A 15,372-nucleotide genomic window follows, 5' to 3' on the forward strand; every position below is an offset into this window, starting at 1 on the left:
GGGCACCCTGTTGCAGGTTAATGCAGCCCTGGTTCCATGATTTTAAGGACTCCTGGAAGTCCTGGAATTAGATTAAACCCACTGATAATACTGTGAGAAGACATGTGGTTTATATTGTATTAATGCAGTCATACTGACATTAGTCATGATGCCAAGATGAAGTTAAATAAAGGTCTTTGTTTCATAAGGTTTCCATGACACCTTTCTGGTGTCGACCACGACTCTGCGCTGACAAAACAAGTGTTACGCAACTTTCTGTGATAAGAAAGCAAAGACATGTAAAGTGACTTCGGATGGGTTCGCCCTCAGCAACAACCTGCATTGCATTGGTCGGTGTTGGAAACATTCTTAGTGCCTGCTCTGACATGTGGGCGCACTCGCACTGTCAGTCCAGTTGTGCGCTCTCTCCCTCTCTCTCGCTGCTCAGGCTTTTTGTTGGGAAGTTTCTGTAAGTGAGTCAACACGGCACACAGGGAGGACGCCACCCAGCCCCGCCGCTGGATCCAATGCTGGGCTTCTCCTTTCTCCTCCGAGGACGCAGGACACGAAGACAACTTCACTTCGACTTCTTCAACAACAACTGGGGATCTAGTTTTGTAACCGTCGCGCTCCGGGGATGGTTATTGTCGCTTTGACGCGTCTTTTTCCTCATTGGAATTAACGCGGCGGAGGTGAAATGAAAGTGACGGTGTGTTTCGGGAGGACCCGGGTGGTCGTTCCGTGTGGAGATGGGGATATAAAAGTGCTCAGTCTTATCGAACAAGCGGCCATGAGGTATAAGAAGGCGATCGCAAAGGTAAGAGCCGCACACAGCCCTGCTCCCGTGTGCCTTTGTAGCGTTTCCCCCAGCGGAGCAGCAGCACGCTGCATCCACACTGGGAGCCTCAACATGGCGCTTTTTCACGGGCTGAGGAAGAGGGAGAGAGTGGGCAGAGGAGAGCCAGTGGCTGCCCCTAAAATCGGAGCCAGTGGGGACCCTAAGGGGCCCCTGGTGGGGGAGTGGGAAACTTTTTATTGTTATCTCAAAGGTGATGCTCAGGAGTGATTACTTTCACTAGGGTAGGTCACTGTTTTCTACACAAGGAATCTAAAGAGTTATGAAGCAGATGGGATCTGTGACTGCTCCCCTGTGTGTCTGTGAGCGTGTCCATGAGAAGGAAAGGAAAGACTCAAAATTCAAAAGTGGTTGTACTGGCAGGACAGTGTGCAAGAGTGCGCTGAGTTCATCCAGTGAGTGTGTGAGCAGTGAGGATAAAATAAGCATAAGTGTATATTTACAACTTGTGCATTTGCACCCAGTCCAATGAAACCATAGCAGAAGCAGAGGACTTAAAATTTGACATAGTTTACAACAATTAAACCATAAATTGATGCAAAAAAAAAGGTGCATGAAACTTTACCAAAATGCAGAAAATTAAGTGTTTTATGCTCAAAAATCTTTGGCAGATGACTCCCAAAGACCTAATTTAATTTGTGTCCAACTGATGTTGAAACATAACCTACACCCTTGGAAATAGGAACAGAATAACCTGTGTTTAAGTGTGTGAATACTGGCTACTACATACACATTATAAGTCCCAGTAGGGCTAGTTACTCCTGCATTTGCCCCCAAGTAAAACCATGGAAGTTTCAGAAGACATTAAAGTTAAAATTTAAGTCATTCACTCCACAAATTGATGCAGAAAAGGCAAAAATGGTGCATAAAAAAGCGTTTTATGCTCAAAAATCTCTTATTTAAACTGTGTTGAAACACAACCTACACCCTTGGAAATAGGAACAAAATTACCCATGTTTAAGTGTGTCAATACTGCATTTTTAAGCAGTAAAATCATAGTAATCTGGCTACTACATACACATTATAAGTCTCAGTAGGGTGAGTAGTTATTCCTGCATTTGGCCATCCAGTAAAACCATTAAGGTAGCAGAGGACTTTAATTTTGGCATAATTTAAGACATTTACATCATAAATTGATGCAGAAAAGGCAAAAATGGTGCATTAAAATAATCCAAAATGCAGAAAATTAAATGTTTTATGCGCAAAAATCTCTGGCAGAGGACCCCCAAACCCCTCATTACACTTGTGTCCCCACCAGTGTTGAAATAGGAACATAATAACTTGTGTTTAAGCGTGTCAATACTGCGTTTTAAGCAGAAAAAAAAGAGTAAACTGGCTACCACATACACATTATAAGTCCCAGTAGGGCTGTAGTTATTCCTGAGTTACATATACGGTTGTGTAGATTCATTGTTGGACATTTTTAATCTCTGTGTGTGCACTCATGTTTCTGCATCATGACCAAGTTGATCAGTTTTATCAAAAAGCAGTAATAGGCCAATGGACTGAGTGGAGAAACCCTGCCTTGCACTCATTGCTCTTTGCAATTACACGCTGACGACAAAAGTTTTTAAGTTCATCCAAGTTTCATCTATCAAATGACGGAACGCATGACTGTGTGAAACCCCCGTGCCAAATTTGAATGAGGCCTGACTAGGACACTGATTGCCTTCCCCCTTTGTGGGTTTCTAGTGGCTGCGCTTTTAAAAGCCATTAAATGACTAATGAATGAATTAAAGTTTGGTACTGTTTCCATGGTTAGTGACAGCACTCTCTCCTCTCTGCCAGTGGGCGGTAATTACCAGTGGAGTCACGTTAATGCTGCAGCTTCTTCTCAAGGCCTTGGAATACGAAGGTGAAACCACGCCGGTTTGGCCAAGTTATTTCTTTTCATGTGTTTTAGCTGAGGGAAGACAGACGGAGAGAGAAAGACTTTGTGTCACAGGTTTCAGAAAGATCCAGAGTGAGAGTGTTGTGATGGCAGATGTGGGTTTGATTGAGCTCAATAAATGTTTTTCCTTCAGTACACTCTCAGAGACACTTCACACCTGTACGCTCAGCTCCATAGTGACAGATGAAATACCTTTTAACTTCCTGGAGAAGATGAATCTCCAGTGTTGCACCTCTGTAGTAGATTTTACCACTGAAGGCAAACAGTGACGGAGTAGGTCAACACTAACACTCATTCCTGAAGAGCACTTCCGCCTTACTAATCACACACATGCATGCACCCGCACACATTCACTCCTCTGTTTACCAGTGCTTGATGGTTTTCCATGGTTCAGCAGAACGGAGGCGACTGGCCCATTGATCCGTGCAGTGGCACTGTAAATGTAGACGTGAAGGCTTCCCCTCTGGAGAACACTTGGCTCTGGGTCAACATATCGCAGGCCAGCCAGGACCTTTGGACTGCGGGAAGATGTAATCACACTCGAGTTGTATAATATTCCTGCAGCTGACAGCAACACTGAATCACTTTAACCCTTCATGTAAATGTGCAAAAGTAGTCTTTTATGCACAGGCAGATGCCGTGGCATGCAGTATGTATTCATGCAGACAACAGAATGTTTCACCTTTGCCATAAAGAAGTTCTTAAATCACACGTAATTCATGCGAGACAGCAGTCAGCTCAGGTGTTCCAGCTTTAGCATGAAGACGGGAAACAAAGGAAAGTGAAAGAGGCATCTGCCACAGCTCAGAAGCCTCAGATTGCAAAGGTACACTCTGCAACTGAGGCGTTACAAAGAGTGGCACACAGAAGTGAAGGTACTGCTGGATCATATTTGTGTGAGATGTGGGCAGCATGAGAATAGGTTGAGTGTTTAGTGTGTACTTCCTCCTACTCCTTCTCTATGTGTAAGATTTATTGTTTTTAAGTCTCTATTAATTGAGTTTGTCGTATAGGTTATCGTCCATTTCAGTTATTGTTATTTTGTTATTGTCTTTTTATTGTCTGTTTTACATGATTGAAATAAATATCAATCGATCGTTAGCACGCACAGAAGATCCAAAGGCCTTGTTGAGTGCAGCCCAGCGTGCTCTCTTAGGTTGATTTTTATGCCTGTAGTTTGATTTATAAGGTCAGGACAAAGGAGAAAAAAGGTACGCTGTTTCCCTTCAGTTCTAGTCTGGTTTGTGTTCCCAAGAAACCATTAAGCTAACAGTTTGCGAGGCTGGGGTAGAGATGCATGCCCAAAAGAAAACTCCACAGTTCTGGTCAGAAGGAGAAACACACCGACTTTTAGGGCCCTTTCATACCTACCTCATTTGGGCCAGACTTTTGGACTTTTACGTTTTTAAATTACAGGTGTGAAATCTCGTCGGACCCCGATCCAGACCAAACAGCCACGCCTTGGTCCGATGAAAAGAGGTGATCTTGGTGTGGATCAAACTGCACCATGGTTTGGTTTCTGGTATGGAAACATATTTTTGGATCTTTTCGATCAACTAGAGGAAGTTTTTGCAGGCTATCGCCTTCTGGTTTTATGACAGAGAGACTGATGATGGATGTTGGCGATCAGAGCAGAGGTGAAATTCGCTGTGAAGTTGTCAGGTGGTAGTAACCGAGCAATGTAGCTTCCAGTTTGTCCATGAACAATGCAACATAGCAAAATGAGCCACAGCAGCACATGGGGAGAGGAGGAGACGACTCCATAAAGAGTTGAAAAAACTCAAATACTTTTAAAAAATTAGTTTCCAAGGGGATGACAGAGAGGGGATATGAGAGGTTGGGAGAGCCTGTCTACAAACCAATCAGTGTTAGGCATGGGGAGGCGCAGCTCGCATAGGTGATGACGACAGTACACAGGTATGTCATGTACAGCTCCCCGGATCAAATGTATGCAATGTAACAAACATGCTAACCTTGGTTTGGACTTACAGGTGTGAAAAGGCTCATAAACATTACAAAAGACTTGGATAACAACAGGTTTTTAGTGCAAACAGTGCAACGCTGACCCTTTCAAGGTGCTTGAAGGAATGAAAGAGGGAGGCTGTGTTTGCACAATTGAACAAGTCTGCCACAGGTGGAAAACTGATGTTGATCAGAATGCACGCTGCATGTAAACAGGAATATTAGTGAAATATTTATTTTCATTGGCCACGTAAACAGCTTAGTACAGGGGTGTCAAACATATGGCCCGCAGGCCAGAACCGGCCGGCTGAAGCGTCCAATCTGGCCCACTAGATGACAAGACTAAGAGGTGATGGAGTTTCAGGGGCTAGTTAAACAATGTGTTGCCTGCTTCATGTAAAATTCTGCTTCAGCTTTATCCAGAGACAAACTGATAGGATATGTGAGGAGCTCCCTGCACTTCCTGCTTGAGCTGAAAACTCTTAAGCAGCAACTTCACGTCCGCCTCCTTTCTACCTTCCTCCTCTATACTTAAAGCTGATATCGCCTCCACCTCCATTCTGCCTGACTCTAATGACTTTATCTACCTCTTCATTATGCATGAACCATCTTGGGTTGCAAAGATATCTGTCACATGCATTGCTGTGTTAACTCAGCGATGCTTTTAATCTCGGAGCCTCTTAGTTGCCTGTAATATCAGTGATCTGTGAAATTAGACTTATTCTCCTCTCAGAATTAGCTGTGCTGAATTAGCTGAGCCCAGTCAGACAATGGCACAAGCTGTGCCGGCGTACCTGATCTCCTTTGGGGACTCTCGAGGTCTTTGTCACAGTCTGAGTGGGACCAGGAAGTACGCATCAATCAGCCACTCGAGCACCATTAACTTCAGAGTCAATCTGGTCTACAGTATGCACAGTCATGAAGGATTAATGCTAAATGGATTCTCAAGCCTCTCATCCTGCCTCTCTGCTCCCAGGGCTGTTGTTTTTAGCACTCGGCCAGTCGAGTAACAAGTGAGTGTTTACCACATCTGTAGTCATGTAGGCAAGAGCAATGCGAAGACGTTAGTTAGTGGGTTTTCCTGTTGGCGTCCAAAACACCACGTGGATGTGAGTGGAAGTTCATATCTTTACTCATCCTCCGTCACATCTGGTACACCATCAGTCAGAGACATACAACTACAGAATGCTCGTCACTAGTTCCATAATTTGCGGTTGCAACGCTTTGAAGAGCTGCATCTCTAGATCTTATTTGTCTCCTACTTTCCCACAGTTACCCAACCTAAATGTAGGTCTTAAAGCACATAATTGGCCTTTTTCCTCCCCAAACTCCACTAAGTCAGGCTCGCAGGCATGTCACAGCAGAGTTGAGTTGTTGAAATACACACATGCAGAATATCCTGAGGGGACAACATGATTAAGCGAAAAGTCCCTATCTTCATATCGGCCCTTCTTTCATTGCAGAGTATAACAGCAGCACATGATGTGCATGTGTCCTGTGGTTCCAGCACGTCTGAAGTCTGTGATGTATTTGTCTTTATAGCACATAAAGATGCATGTGACACCAATCACAAAATGTTGAAAGGCTAGTAGTTGACTTAACAATGACTGTGTCCTCTGTGGGAATATTTTTATGTTTTTATTTAACTCATATTTAACTAGGTGAGTCCCCTGGAATCAAGCGTTCGGTGATGAGTAAGGGCTTTATAATTCGTAACAAATCTCAGTGCACTATGATATGCAGTATCTAACATGTGCAAGCAATGTGCAGATGCATTCATGTACAACAAATCATCAAAATCCAGAACCGGTAAAAACGTAGCAGCAACCTGGCCTCAAAGGAGATCAGTAAAAGATATTTGAAATTTGGAATCCTTTGATTTAGCATATAGACTGGAAGCAGGGGAAGTGCTCGCACAAATGGCTGTTTGTACTCTTTAACTTTTTGTATGGATAAACAAACATAATAAAAGGGCTTAATTAGTGAGCTTTAGAGAGGGGCTTGGAGCCAGGCTAGCTGTTTCCCCGTTTCCAGTCTAAATGGCTACTGGCTGTAGCTTCATATTTAGCGTACCTACATGGAAGTGGGGTCAACCTTTTTATCTAACCCTGGAAAAGACAGCATTCCACAAAATGTCAAGCTGCCCCCTTTAAAACAATAGTCTTTAAAAGGGGTCTCTTTTTCAAGATCACTTTAAAGTCGACTTGAACTTCCACCAGGCTAGTCCACACATGGTCTTATTTCTGGGTTGGAGTCTGACGGTCACTGCTGAACAGCTGTTTATTATAGTTTTGTTTTCATTTTAAGACCATGTGTGTTAATTAGTGTCATAAACAGGGCTGCACAATTTATCTTTTATTTTTTTAATCGTCACAGGGATATCAACATGCTTGATAAATTGTGATCAGAAAAGTGCACTTTAACGTCTAACTGCCATTTTTTTTGTGGCTTTCGTGTTCAGTTGAATGTTTAATTTGATAAATAAAATGGTGGTCAGAAATTCCCAGTTCCCAGTCGGAAGTTTAAACTCGAACGCACCCTAAGATCAGATTTTCAACTCGGAAACTCAGAGCAACCGCATCAACCCCGACTTATGAATTCAAGATGGCTGCCGGTCACATATATAGTGAGTAAACACTCTGCTAAAGTACTGTTTATAGCAATTTTATCTTATTTGTTTATTGCTACCTTCTCCATCTTTTATCCTCATCTGCGGCGTTCATCAGTTGGAGTGCATGATGGGTTGGAAGCTGTCTATACTTCGAAAGTGCAAGGGCAACAAAGGCTTTCTTGCGGGCATCCATGTTTTTTTCCGACTTGTCCACCGTCGTCAACTAGAATGCAGAAACTGTTGTCAACTTGGAGGTGACATCATTCCCACTTCCGACTTCCAACCTCCGAGTACAAAACGGACACACCAAAAGAATGTTGGAAATAATCACTTTTTAAAAAAAAAAAAATTAACAAGTTTTTTTTGTATTTTTTAAACTAGGTCCTACTTTAATATCTGTTCATTTATTGCATGTAATATTTTTACTGGGCTATTAAACAATGTTATCTCATATTTTCCCTATATTTTGGAAGCCATAGTCTAAAGTGCAAAACATCCACTTGGAGCTGCAAAACAATAATAGGCTACACCAAACTTAGGGTATTTATGCAGGTTATTTTTTATTTTTTTATTTTTTTATTTTTAAAGTGGGAGAACCTCCTAAAACTCAATTCCCAGTGTCAAGGTGGCTGTGGCTCTGGAGCTAGAGTGGGTCTTCCACTAATTGGAAGCTTGGCGGTCCGATACCCGGATCCTCCGGTCCACATGTTGAAGCATCCTCAAGCAAGATATTGAACCCCAAATTGAGTGTGTGTGAGTAAACTGAGTAGCAGGTGGGACCTTGAATGGTAGCATCAGCCACCAGTTGTTTGTGTGTGAATGGGTGAATGTGACTCTGTAATGTAAAAGTGCTTTAAGTGATTGGAAGACTAGAAGGGCACTATACAAGTGCAAGTGAATTTACCATGAAGACAAGAGCCATGTGTACGGCTCTGCAGTAGACGAGTCTGCCTTTCTGTTTTCTTCACTTCTGTTTCACATTTGAGGTGATGAACGTGGCGGAAAACAGGGGTCGTAAACAGTAGTAAGCAGTATGGGGCCAGTGAAAATATTGTGAAAAAAGTAACAGATTCATTGCACTTAAAAGAAGCCGATGGCAGCATCATATACAGCGACAGAACAGATATACTGGCTGAGGAGTATGGACCGAAAACATCGCAGTAAATTTCCTGTACGGCCTCTTTGAACGACAACATTAACACATTGACTTCACACCTAGCAGGCTGCTTATTGCTGACCCCTGTCCTAAGGCTTTCAAGCCTCTCCGGCTGCTTGTCAGTTCAAAGTTAATGAGCCGTTGAGTAACTTTTAGCTCGAGCTGATCTGAAACAAATACAGTAAGGGAAAAGCTGCTCCCCTGTAGCAGTTTCTGAGAACTCAGGACACTTTTCTGCTGCAGGGCAAAGCTAAACAAGTTAGCATCTGTTTGAGACACGATGTGTGAAGCACCAAACTGATGTTGATTTGAAAGGAAAAGTGAAAGACAGGACATCCTCTGAGACATATGTTGGAGATATGTTTTTCTGTTTACTCTTTTTCAAAGATGGATGCTGTCTTGTAGAGAAAAACAGTTGAATCTGCCTCCACATGCACTGCTTTGGAGCACCACTCGTCTGCTCTGGGAATCATCGGCCTTTACTAAAAGTTCAACTATGATTTTTAATCCTCATCTATTCTCAGGTAAGGGCCTAACAGCTCGTGGAGCTGCGCTGAAACACACCGCAAAGAGAAAGTGGGAAGTGGTGCTGGAAGGGTTGTCAGTGCTCATTAGCTCACGACACTCAGCGGCTCACTGCTTATGTAATGGAGAGGAGCTGCTGTATGTGAGCAGGAATATTACAGTGGTGGAAGGTAATTAGGGGATTATCATGTGAGTGGACAGTACAAGGCTGAGCTGTATAGGCCCTGTAGGATGATGGGATGCAATGGGATTGATGGTAACGGAGTAAGAGTCGCTTGGTTCATCTGTGGTCAAGCAGCAGTGATTTTTTAGAGTTCATCTCCACCACAGCAGGGAAGGAAGTAGGGAAAGAGGAGGAGAAATGTGGACTCAGTAACCTCTCTTCCTCTTGTTGTATTCTCCTCTGGCTCTCCTTCACTTTCCTGTGCTTCGCTTTTCCGCTCTTCTTGTGTTCTCATCTCTCTTTTCTTTCCTCCTTTCTTCTCCTTCTTCCAGCAGACTGAGCAGTGTCCTTGTTTTGTGCAAACTCCTTCCAGGGGAATTGTTGCCTACCAGTCTTTGACTGAAACATCACACACCCGCTGCTCCAAAATCACGAGCTTACAAGTTTGCTCAAGCAGCCAGAAGAGATGTTCAGTACCCCTGGCCTGCAATGCACCCCGTCACCATGTGTCTACTCAGATATAAGACGGTGGGTTACTCCATCTTCAGGAGTGTCTTACTTTTAAAGGGGACTGAATATGCTTTTCCGTATTTTGTGTCTTACTTGGTATATAAGATGTTCCTATTAAACGTGACCGAAGTTTCAATTAATTATGTTTTTCTACTCTGGCTACAGTATGACATCACAGTGTGGCAGATTCTGCTCCAGACACACTACTGCGAAAGTTTCTATAACATAGCAGGGGTGTAAATCACCAGTTTCATCACGATACAATATCGATTCTTTGGAAAACAATATAATATTTGCCGATATTACAAAGTCTGCCATGATACGATTTCGATTCAGTGCGATTCAGGGGCCTGCGATCGATACAAGACGATATTATCTGCCCATTACCCATTACAGAAGAAGCTGCCACCCTTTTCTTTCACGCTTTTGGCCATAAAAGATAAAAACAACACATAAATAATGTAAATAATAGTAACTGCTTACGTGCAGTAAAGTTTACTTTAAACTGACTCCACTAACACACATAAAACAGCACATGGGATAAGTTAACCTTCAGGGCTTTCTGTCAGAGAGACCTTTCTAGAAGAAATCTTTTCATTTTAACCCAAACCATCATCCATTTCCTAAAACTTCAGGTCTGTCAAGCTTAAAGCCCCAAAGGAAAACTTCTCCCAACAGCCATAAAACATGGATTAATAACAAGATCATTTAACAAAAGTATAACATTCAGCTCAGTAATAACTGTCAAAGTTCATAGACAAAACTAATGTTTTTACTAGTCACTCAATATTAGCTTAGATATGTTCACACTGCATAAATTAGCCTAGCGGCTAGCAGACTTTTTTCCTCTACTCATAACTTAAAGGCGCTGTATGTAAGAATGTGGCCAAAACGGTTACTGCACTCAAATTCAAAATACTGCCGCGAGTTGTGTCCGCCCCCCTCCCATACAGATTTGAGGTTGCTGGACAGCGGCACGCTGGAGACTGATTTGTTTGCCCACAGGCGGCTGCCGTGGCAGGGCCATGTCGCCGCGTCCTTGATCTGCGGTTTTCCAGCGGACCGTTCGAGCAAGTCCGGCTTCTCTGCTGCTNGTATGTTATATGAACATTATTCCTTAGTCTCTGTGACATATTAGGAGGATTTTATGACTATTTGCTTTAGATTTCTTACATATAGCTCCTTTAACAAATTACCTGTAATGTTAATTTTTTTTTTTTACACTCACTGTTGGTTTAAATATTTGCATATCCCGACAGAACAGCACGTTTAAATTTCAGCCTGCATGCATGTTTTTTCAGCCCGACATTGAACAGTGAAACAGAGCAGCTAATGTTACCATAGTGAGAAGTTAGCGAGTGAGTTGCTCGTCCAGGCAGGTACGTTACTTCACGTTTTATCTCGTAACGGCATTGTCAACATACAACACATGCTCTGTCTGTTGTCGACCTATATTTTCTCCAAAAAACAAATTATTTCCATGCTGCTGATTTATTCCAGAGTAAATAAACGCTATCGTTATCGTCTTTCTCTCAGTTGTTTGCCATCTGCCTGCTGCTGTTTGACAGTGACACAGAAGATATGGAATGTTTGCACTTTGCATTGATGATATTGGATCGTTGACTATTTAATCGATATATCGATCCAGACTGATGGATCGTTACCCCTACAACATAGCCTACTCTGCTAAGCGAAGCTTCATGCTAACATCAGGGAAACATGTAAACTTAGTTGCCGTTGTTGTAAATTTCTGCGTGATTGCCAATCATATTTGTGCTGGAACATGTCCGGTTGTATTCAGAAGCTTTTAGTGCCACTATTCTCTGTTACAGTCATTGCTGGCTATAAGTACACTGATAATGTATATGTAGCTATAGGCTAACATCAGGGAAACATGTAATCTTGGTTACTGATTTTGGATCATATTCCTGCTGGAACATGACCGGTTGTGAAGATTTTAGTTTAGAAGCTTTTTTCGGTGATTTTTCACTGTAAAAAGTGTCACTATTCTCTGTTACAGTCATTTCCTGGCTGCAGTGATGGGGCAGAGATGCTGACCAGTCAGAGCAGACTTGGCTTAGGAGGGGGGCTTAAAGAGACAGTCGCTAAAACAGAGTGTTTCAGACAGAGGGTGACTACAGGTGTTCCAGTGCGAACAGTATGAGAAAAATACAGTGTTTTTTGACCATTATAGTGTGTAAACATGTTCTAGTAGAAACCTCAAATGCATGTATGAACCTTAAAAAAAGAGCATTATAGGTCCCCTTTAAAACTAGCATGTACTGTACATTTGGGAAAGCACTTGAGCTGCTTTGTGCAATGTCAGGAATCTGCAGCAATAATAGAACATGCAGTAATGTTTGCAGAAAACAGATTACACAGTACAAAATAGCCTGTAATTTCCCATGGAGGCTGGTAACAGCATGTTAGTAGTATAGTGGTGACAGTAAATGGTGGAGCAGACTAGTCGTTAAATACTAGTCTAAAAAGAGAGATCTTAAAGTTCTACTTCAAAATGAAAATACTTCGGTTCAGCAGCGTAGAAACATATACAGGACGATCTATAAGTAGCTAGACGGTGACGTGTTTATTTTGGTGCTCAACTCAAGCATTTATGGGAATGACATGAAACAGTGATTATGAGGTCAAAGTTCTGACTTATAGTTTTTTGAAACAGTGCAGTACAGAAAACGCAACCAAGGCATTTTTATGGCCAAATATTGGGGTGTTCTTGACTGTCAGTGTCAGCCACTTGACCCCACATAAAGCAAGAAGTGATACTGGCTGCAGTGCAAGCACGACAGGATCGACAGAGAAGATAACAAGTGTTTGAAATCTGTGGGTTGGAGACGTCTGATAGTCTTAGACTGTTAACCAAACATTAAATATGATTGGTTTTAAAGAATGTTTTATAATCTGCCCAATTTTGGGGGGATGATGTACAAAAAGGTCTACATTTCCTACAAAGTGCAGCACTCTAGATGCTGCAGACTTTGGTCCACATTCGTGCGGCTTTGCAAGTGGGTCAGTGTCGAGCAGACACTAGTCAGCTAACTGACTAAACGACTGTCTGGCAAGCTTCCGTACTCATGTGGTCGGCACCAAGGACAATGACACCACACTGAGTCTCTTATCATTCCCACACAGCGTCTCTCTTCAGGGTCAAGCTAAGCTGACTTTAGGGCTTCCCTGCTGGCTTGCATGCATCTCAGGTGTACACACAGGTGCGGACATATGGTATGCACACGGTAAGGAGGACACATTCAAGCATGCAAAGACCTGAGACTGTAGCATAGCACCAGCTGCTCTGGATGCTGAGCCTGAGAGTTAGAGACGAAGCTTGAATATTTTCTGGCTGTAGCCGCTAAACACAGCAATGCAAGCAGGCCACATGCCATCATGGCAACTGCCAGTGTCTGAGTATGCCACAGTGATGCCAAGCCATTGCGTGACCGGCTTCATGTATTCTGTGTGGGGGCATCCAGGGTCAGATTCTGTTGTCACCGCTGATGTGGTTTTAGTAGTTGATTTTTTTTTCTTTTCTGGTTTGCAGTGTTTATCCACTGCCCTTGGAGCTGAATAACAGGAATTCCTTTTGCTGTCAAATCATTTACAGATTTAGCAGGACTTGACACAGAGCAGCAAGAAGCACATGAGGAATGTGTGTGTGTGTGTGTGTGTGTGTGTGTGTGTGCGCATCCATGGACGTGCTTTTTATGTGTGTTCCTCAAATATTTTTTTTCTTTCAGAGATAACGTAGCTCCATTCAGACACAGCTCAGCTTGACCACGCTGACATACCAAACATGAGCTCTTGATAGCTGCTAGCTTGTGTTTTCCTATCCCAGCCGCAGCCTTGTGATGTTGGGGACCCTGTTGTGTTATCTTAACTTACTGGTTCAGGAAATCAGGCTAATCATTAGCCTGAACCGTTAGACGCAAGACAATAGCAGCAATGCACTGCACTTGATCATGCATAACTTGGATGTGCGATCGTCCTGTAAGGCTTCTCTTTGTAGCTTCAGGAGACTTCGACCTCCGAAATTCCTGGATGTTTATTATAGGTGGTGAATACCTGTTGTTGCTCCAGTGAAATGTTGCATCAGTGTCTCAGTCACAGCCCTTATTTTGTGCTTCCTATCTCTCTTCCTTATCACTCCTGCTCACCCTCTCACTCCACTGCTGTTCATGTGTAACGCTCCCGTTTGTTATCACAGATTAGTCACCAGAAGATAATGGGTTTGCCTCGAGAAAGGTTAGCATTAAGCTCCTTTCATGTAATTCTGGCGACCTGGCTGGCAGCCGATAGGCCACGTTTGGGAGTTAGAGGGATTGGTTTCACCGCAGCCAACTGAGACACAGTAGAACATGGCAGAATAAGTGGTAATCTTTCGTTATACAAAACCCTCCTGCAGTTTATGGTTTTAGAGAAGCTGCTCATTAGAGGGGTCATTGTTTCGTTTAAGCCGTTTCATATTATTTCCCTCTGCTGCTTTCAAGAGGATCATTTGGGCTTTTCCATCTTTTGCCAGGCAAGTTGCTGCAGGAGTGATGCCTGTTGGTGGAGAGCTGAGAAAATATAAATCTACTTCTCCCTGTGCTGTCAATCCACCCTCTCCATATTTGTATGTGTGTGTGCAGCGGCGGTGCCTTCAAAAATGAAAAGATGAACATTTGATTCAGTTGCCATCAGAAGGGTTAAAAGAGAGGGACTACATAAAACCTTTAAAAAAGGTTTGGAAAATTTGAGCAAGGTGACAAGCTGTTGAATTAAATGTATTTCATGCAGAAAGGGCCGACATTATCTTTGCTATTACTGCTAAGATGGAAAAGCACTTTCAACCTGCCTGACATGTTCTCAAAGGCTGTTTTGACAGCTTCTTCTGTCTACACTTTGCACGTCTTAATACGGGGGGCCCCTTATTCTGCTCCTAAAATACACACACGCATTACTTTTCCATTCAGTAATGGTATGGGCTGCTGTTGCTTCGCTTTTTATTTAAGGGAAGCTCCCAAATCTGGCTCGGTGGAGAGGAGAAGCTTTCCCCCAGCTTTTATAGATTCCAGTTATAGTTACACAATCATTTCTCGGAGGCAGAGCTGCTCCGACGGCAGAAATAATGGAATTGGTTCACTTAAACTTCAATGGGAGCAGGCACAGTAACACAGCTTTGTAGACTGGCAAACTAACGGTATGAAAAATGTGAATATATCGAAGGCCATTTTGGGTAATTGATAACTTTTGATCGTCAGCGGAATTTCAGTTTGCAGAAAAAAAGGAGAGATTTATGATCATAGCGTCTTGCTCTGCTACTTTTACAGTCGGCTTTAAAGCTTCCAAGCCGGAAAAAAAGCAAAGCAATGACTCTGCATATTAACATCTAACTCAACCACTGAGGTTATTTCTGCCCTCAGAGCAGCTCGCCTGTTTGAAAAACTCCAATCTACTCTTGTTTCAGAGCTGTAGGACAACGGTTGATGGTTGATGTGACATGCTTGACTGGCTGGATGACCACAGAGTCAAGGAAGTGGAGTGTTCTCCATTAACAACCCAACTGTGGAGAGCCGTATACATTTGCTTCACCATAAATTCCATGAAATCTGCATTGTTCCATACTGACAGTTGGGTAAAGTGCATTTGCAAGGAAAATACATGGGTTTGTTCAATGTGGTGATTCTGATGAGATCAATTCAGAGTGCATTTCCTTTTGTTTTGGGTA

General features: G+C 42.8%; 1 protein-coding gene across 4 annotated transcripts in view; it reads left to right on the top strand.

The window, feature by feature from the left end:
• The first annotated feature begins 376 nt into the window (after positions 1–376).
• The window catches only part of pard3aa (par-3 family cell polarity regulator alpha, a), a 415,766-nt gene continuing 400,770 nt past the window's right edge, over positions 377–15,372 (top strand). For all 4 annotated transcript variants that reach the window (XM_050056584.1, XM_050056585.1, XM_050056586.1 and 1 more), the window contains exon 1: positions 377–796. In XM_050056584.1, coding sequence (XP_049912541.1) covers positions 677–796 — 120 coding nt within the window. In that variant the 5' untranslated portion in view covers positions 377–676. The remainder of the gene's footprint in view (positions 797–15,372) is intronic.

The sequence above is a fragment of the Epinephelus moara genome, chromosome 11, assembly GCF_006386435.1.
Source record: "Epinephelus moara isolate mb chromosome 11, YSFRI_EMoa_1.0, whole genome shotgun sequence".
Classification (NCBI taxonomy): Eukaryota; Metazoa; Chordata; class Actinopteri; order Perciformes; family Serranidae; genus Epinephelus; species Epinephelus moara.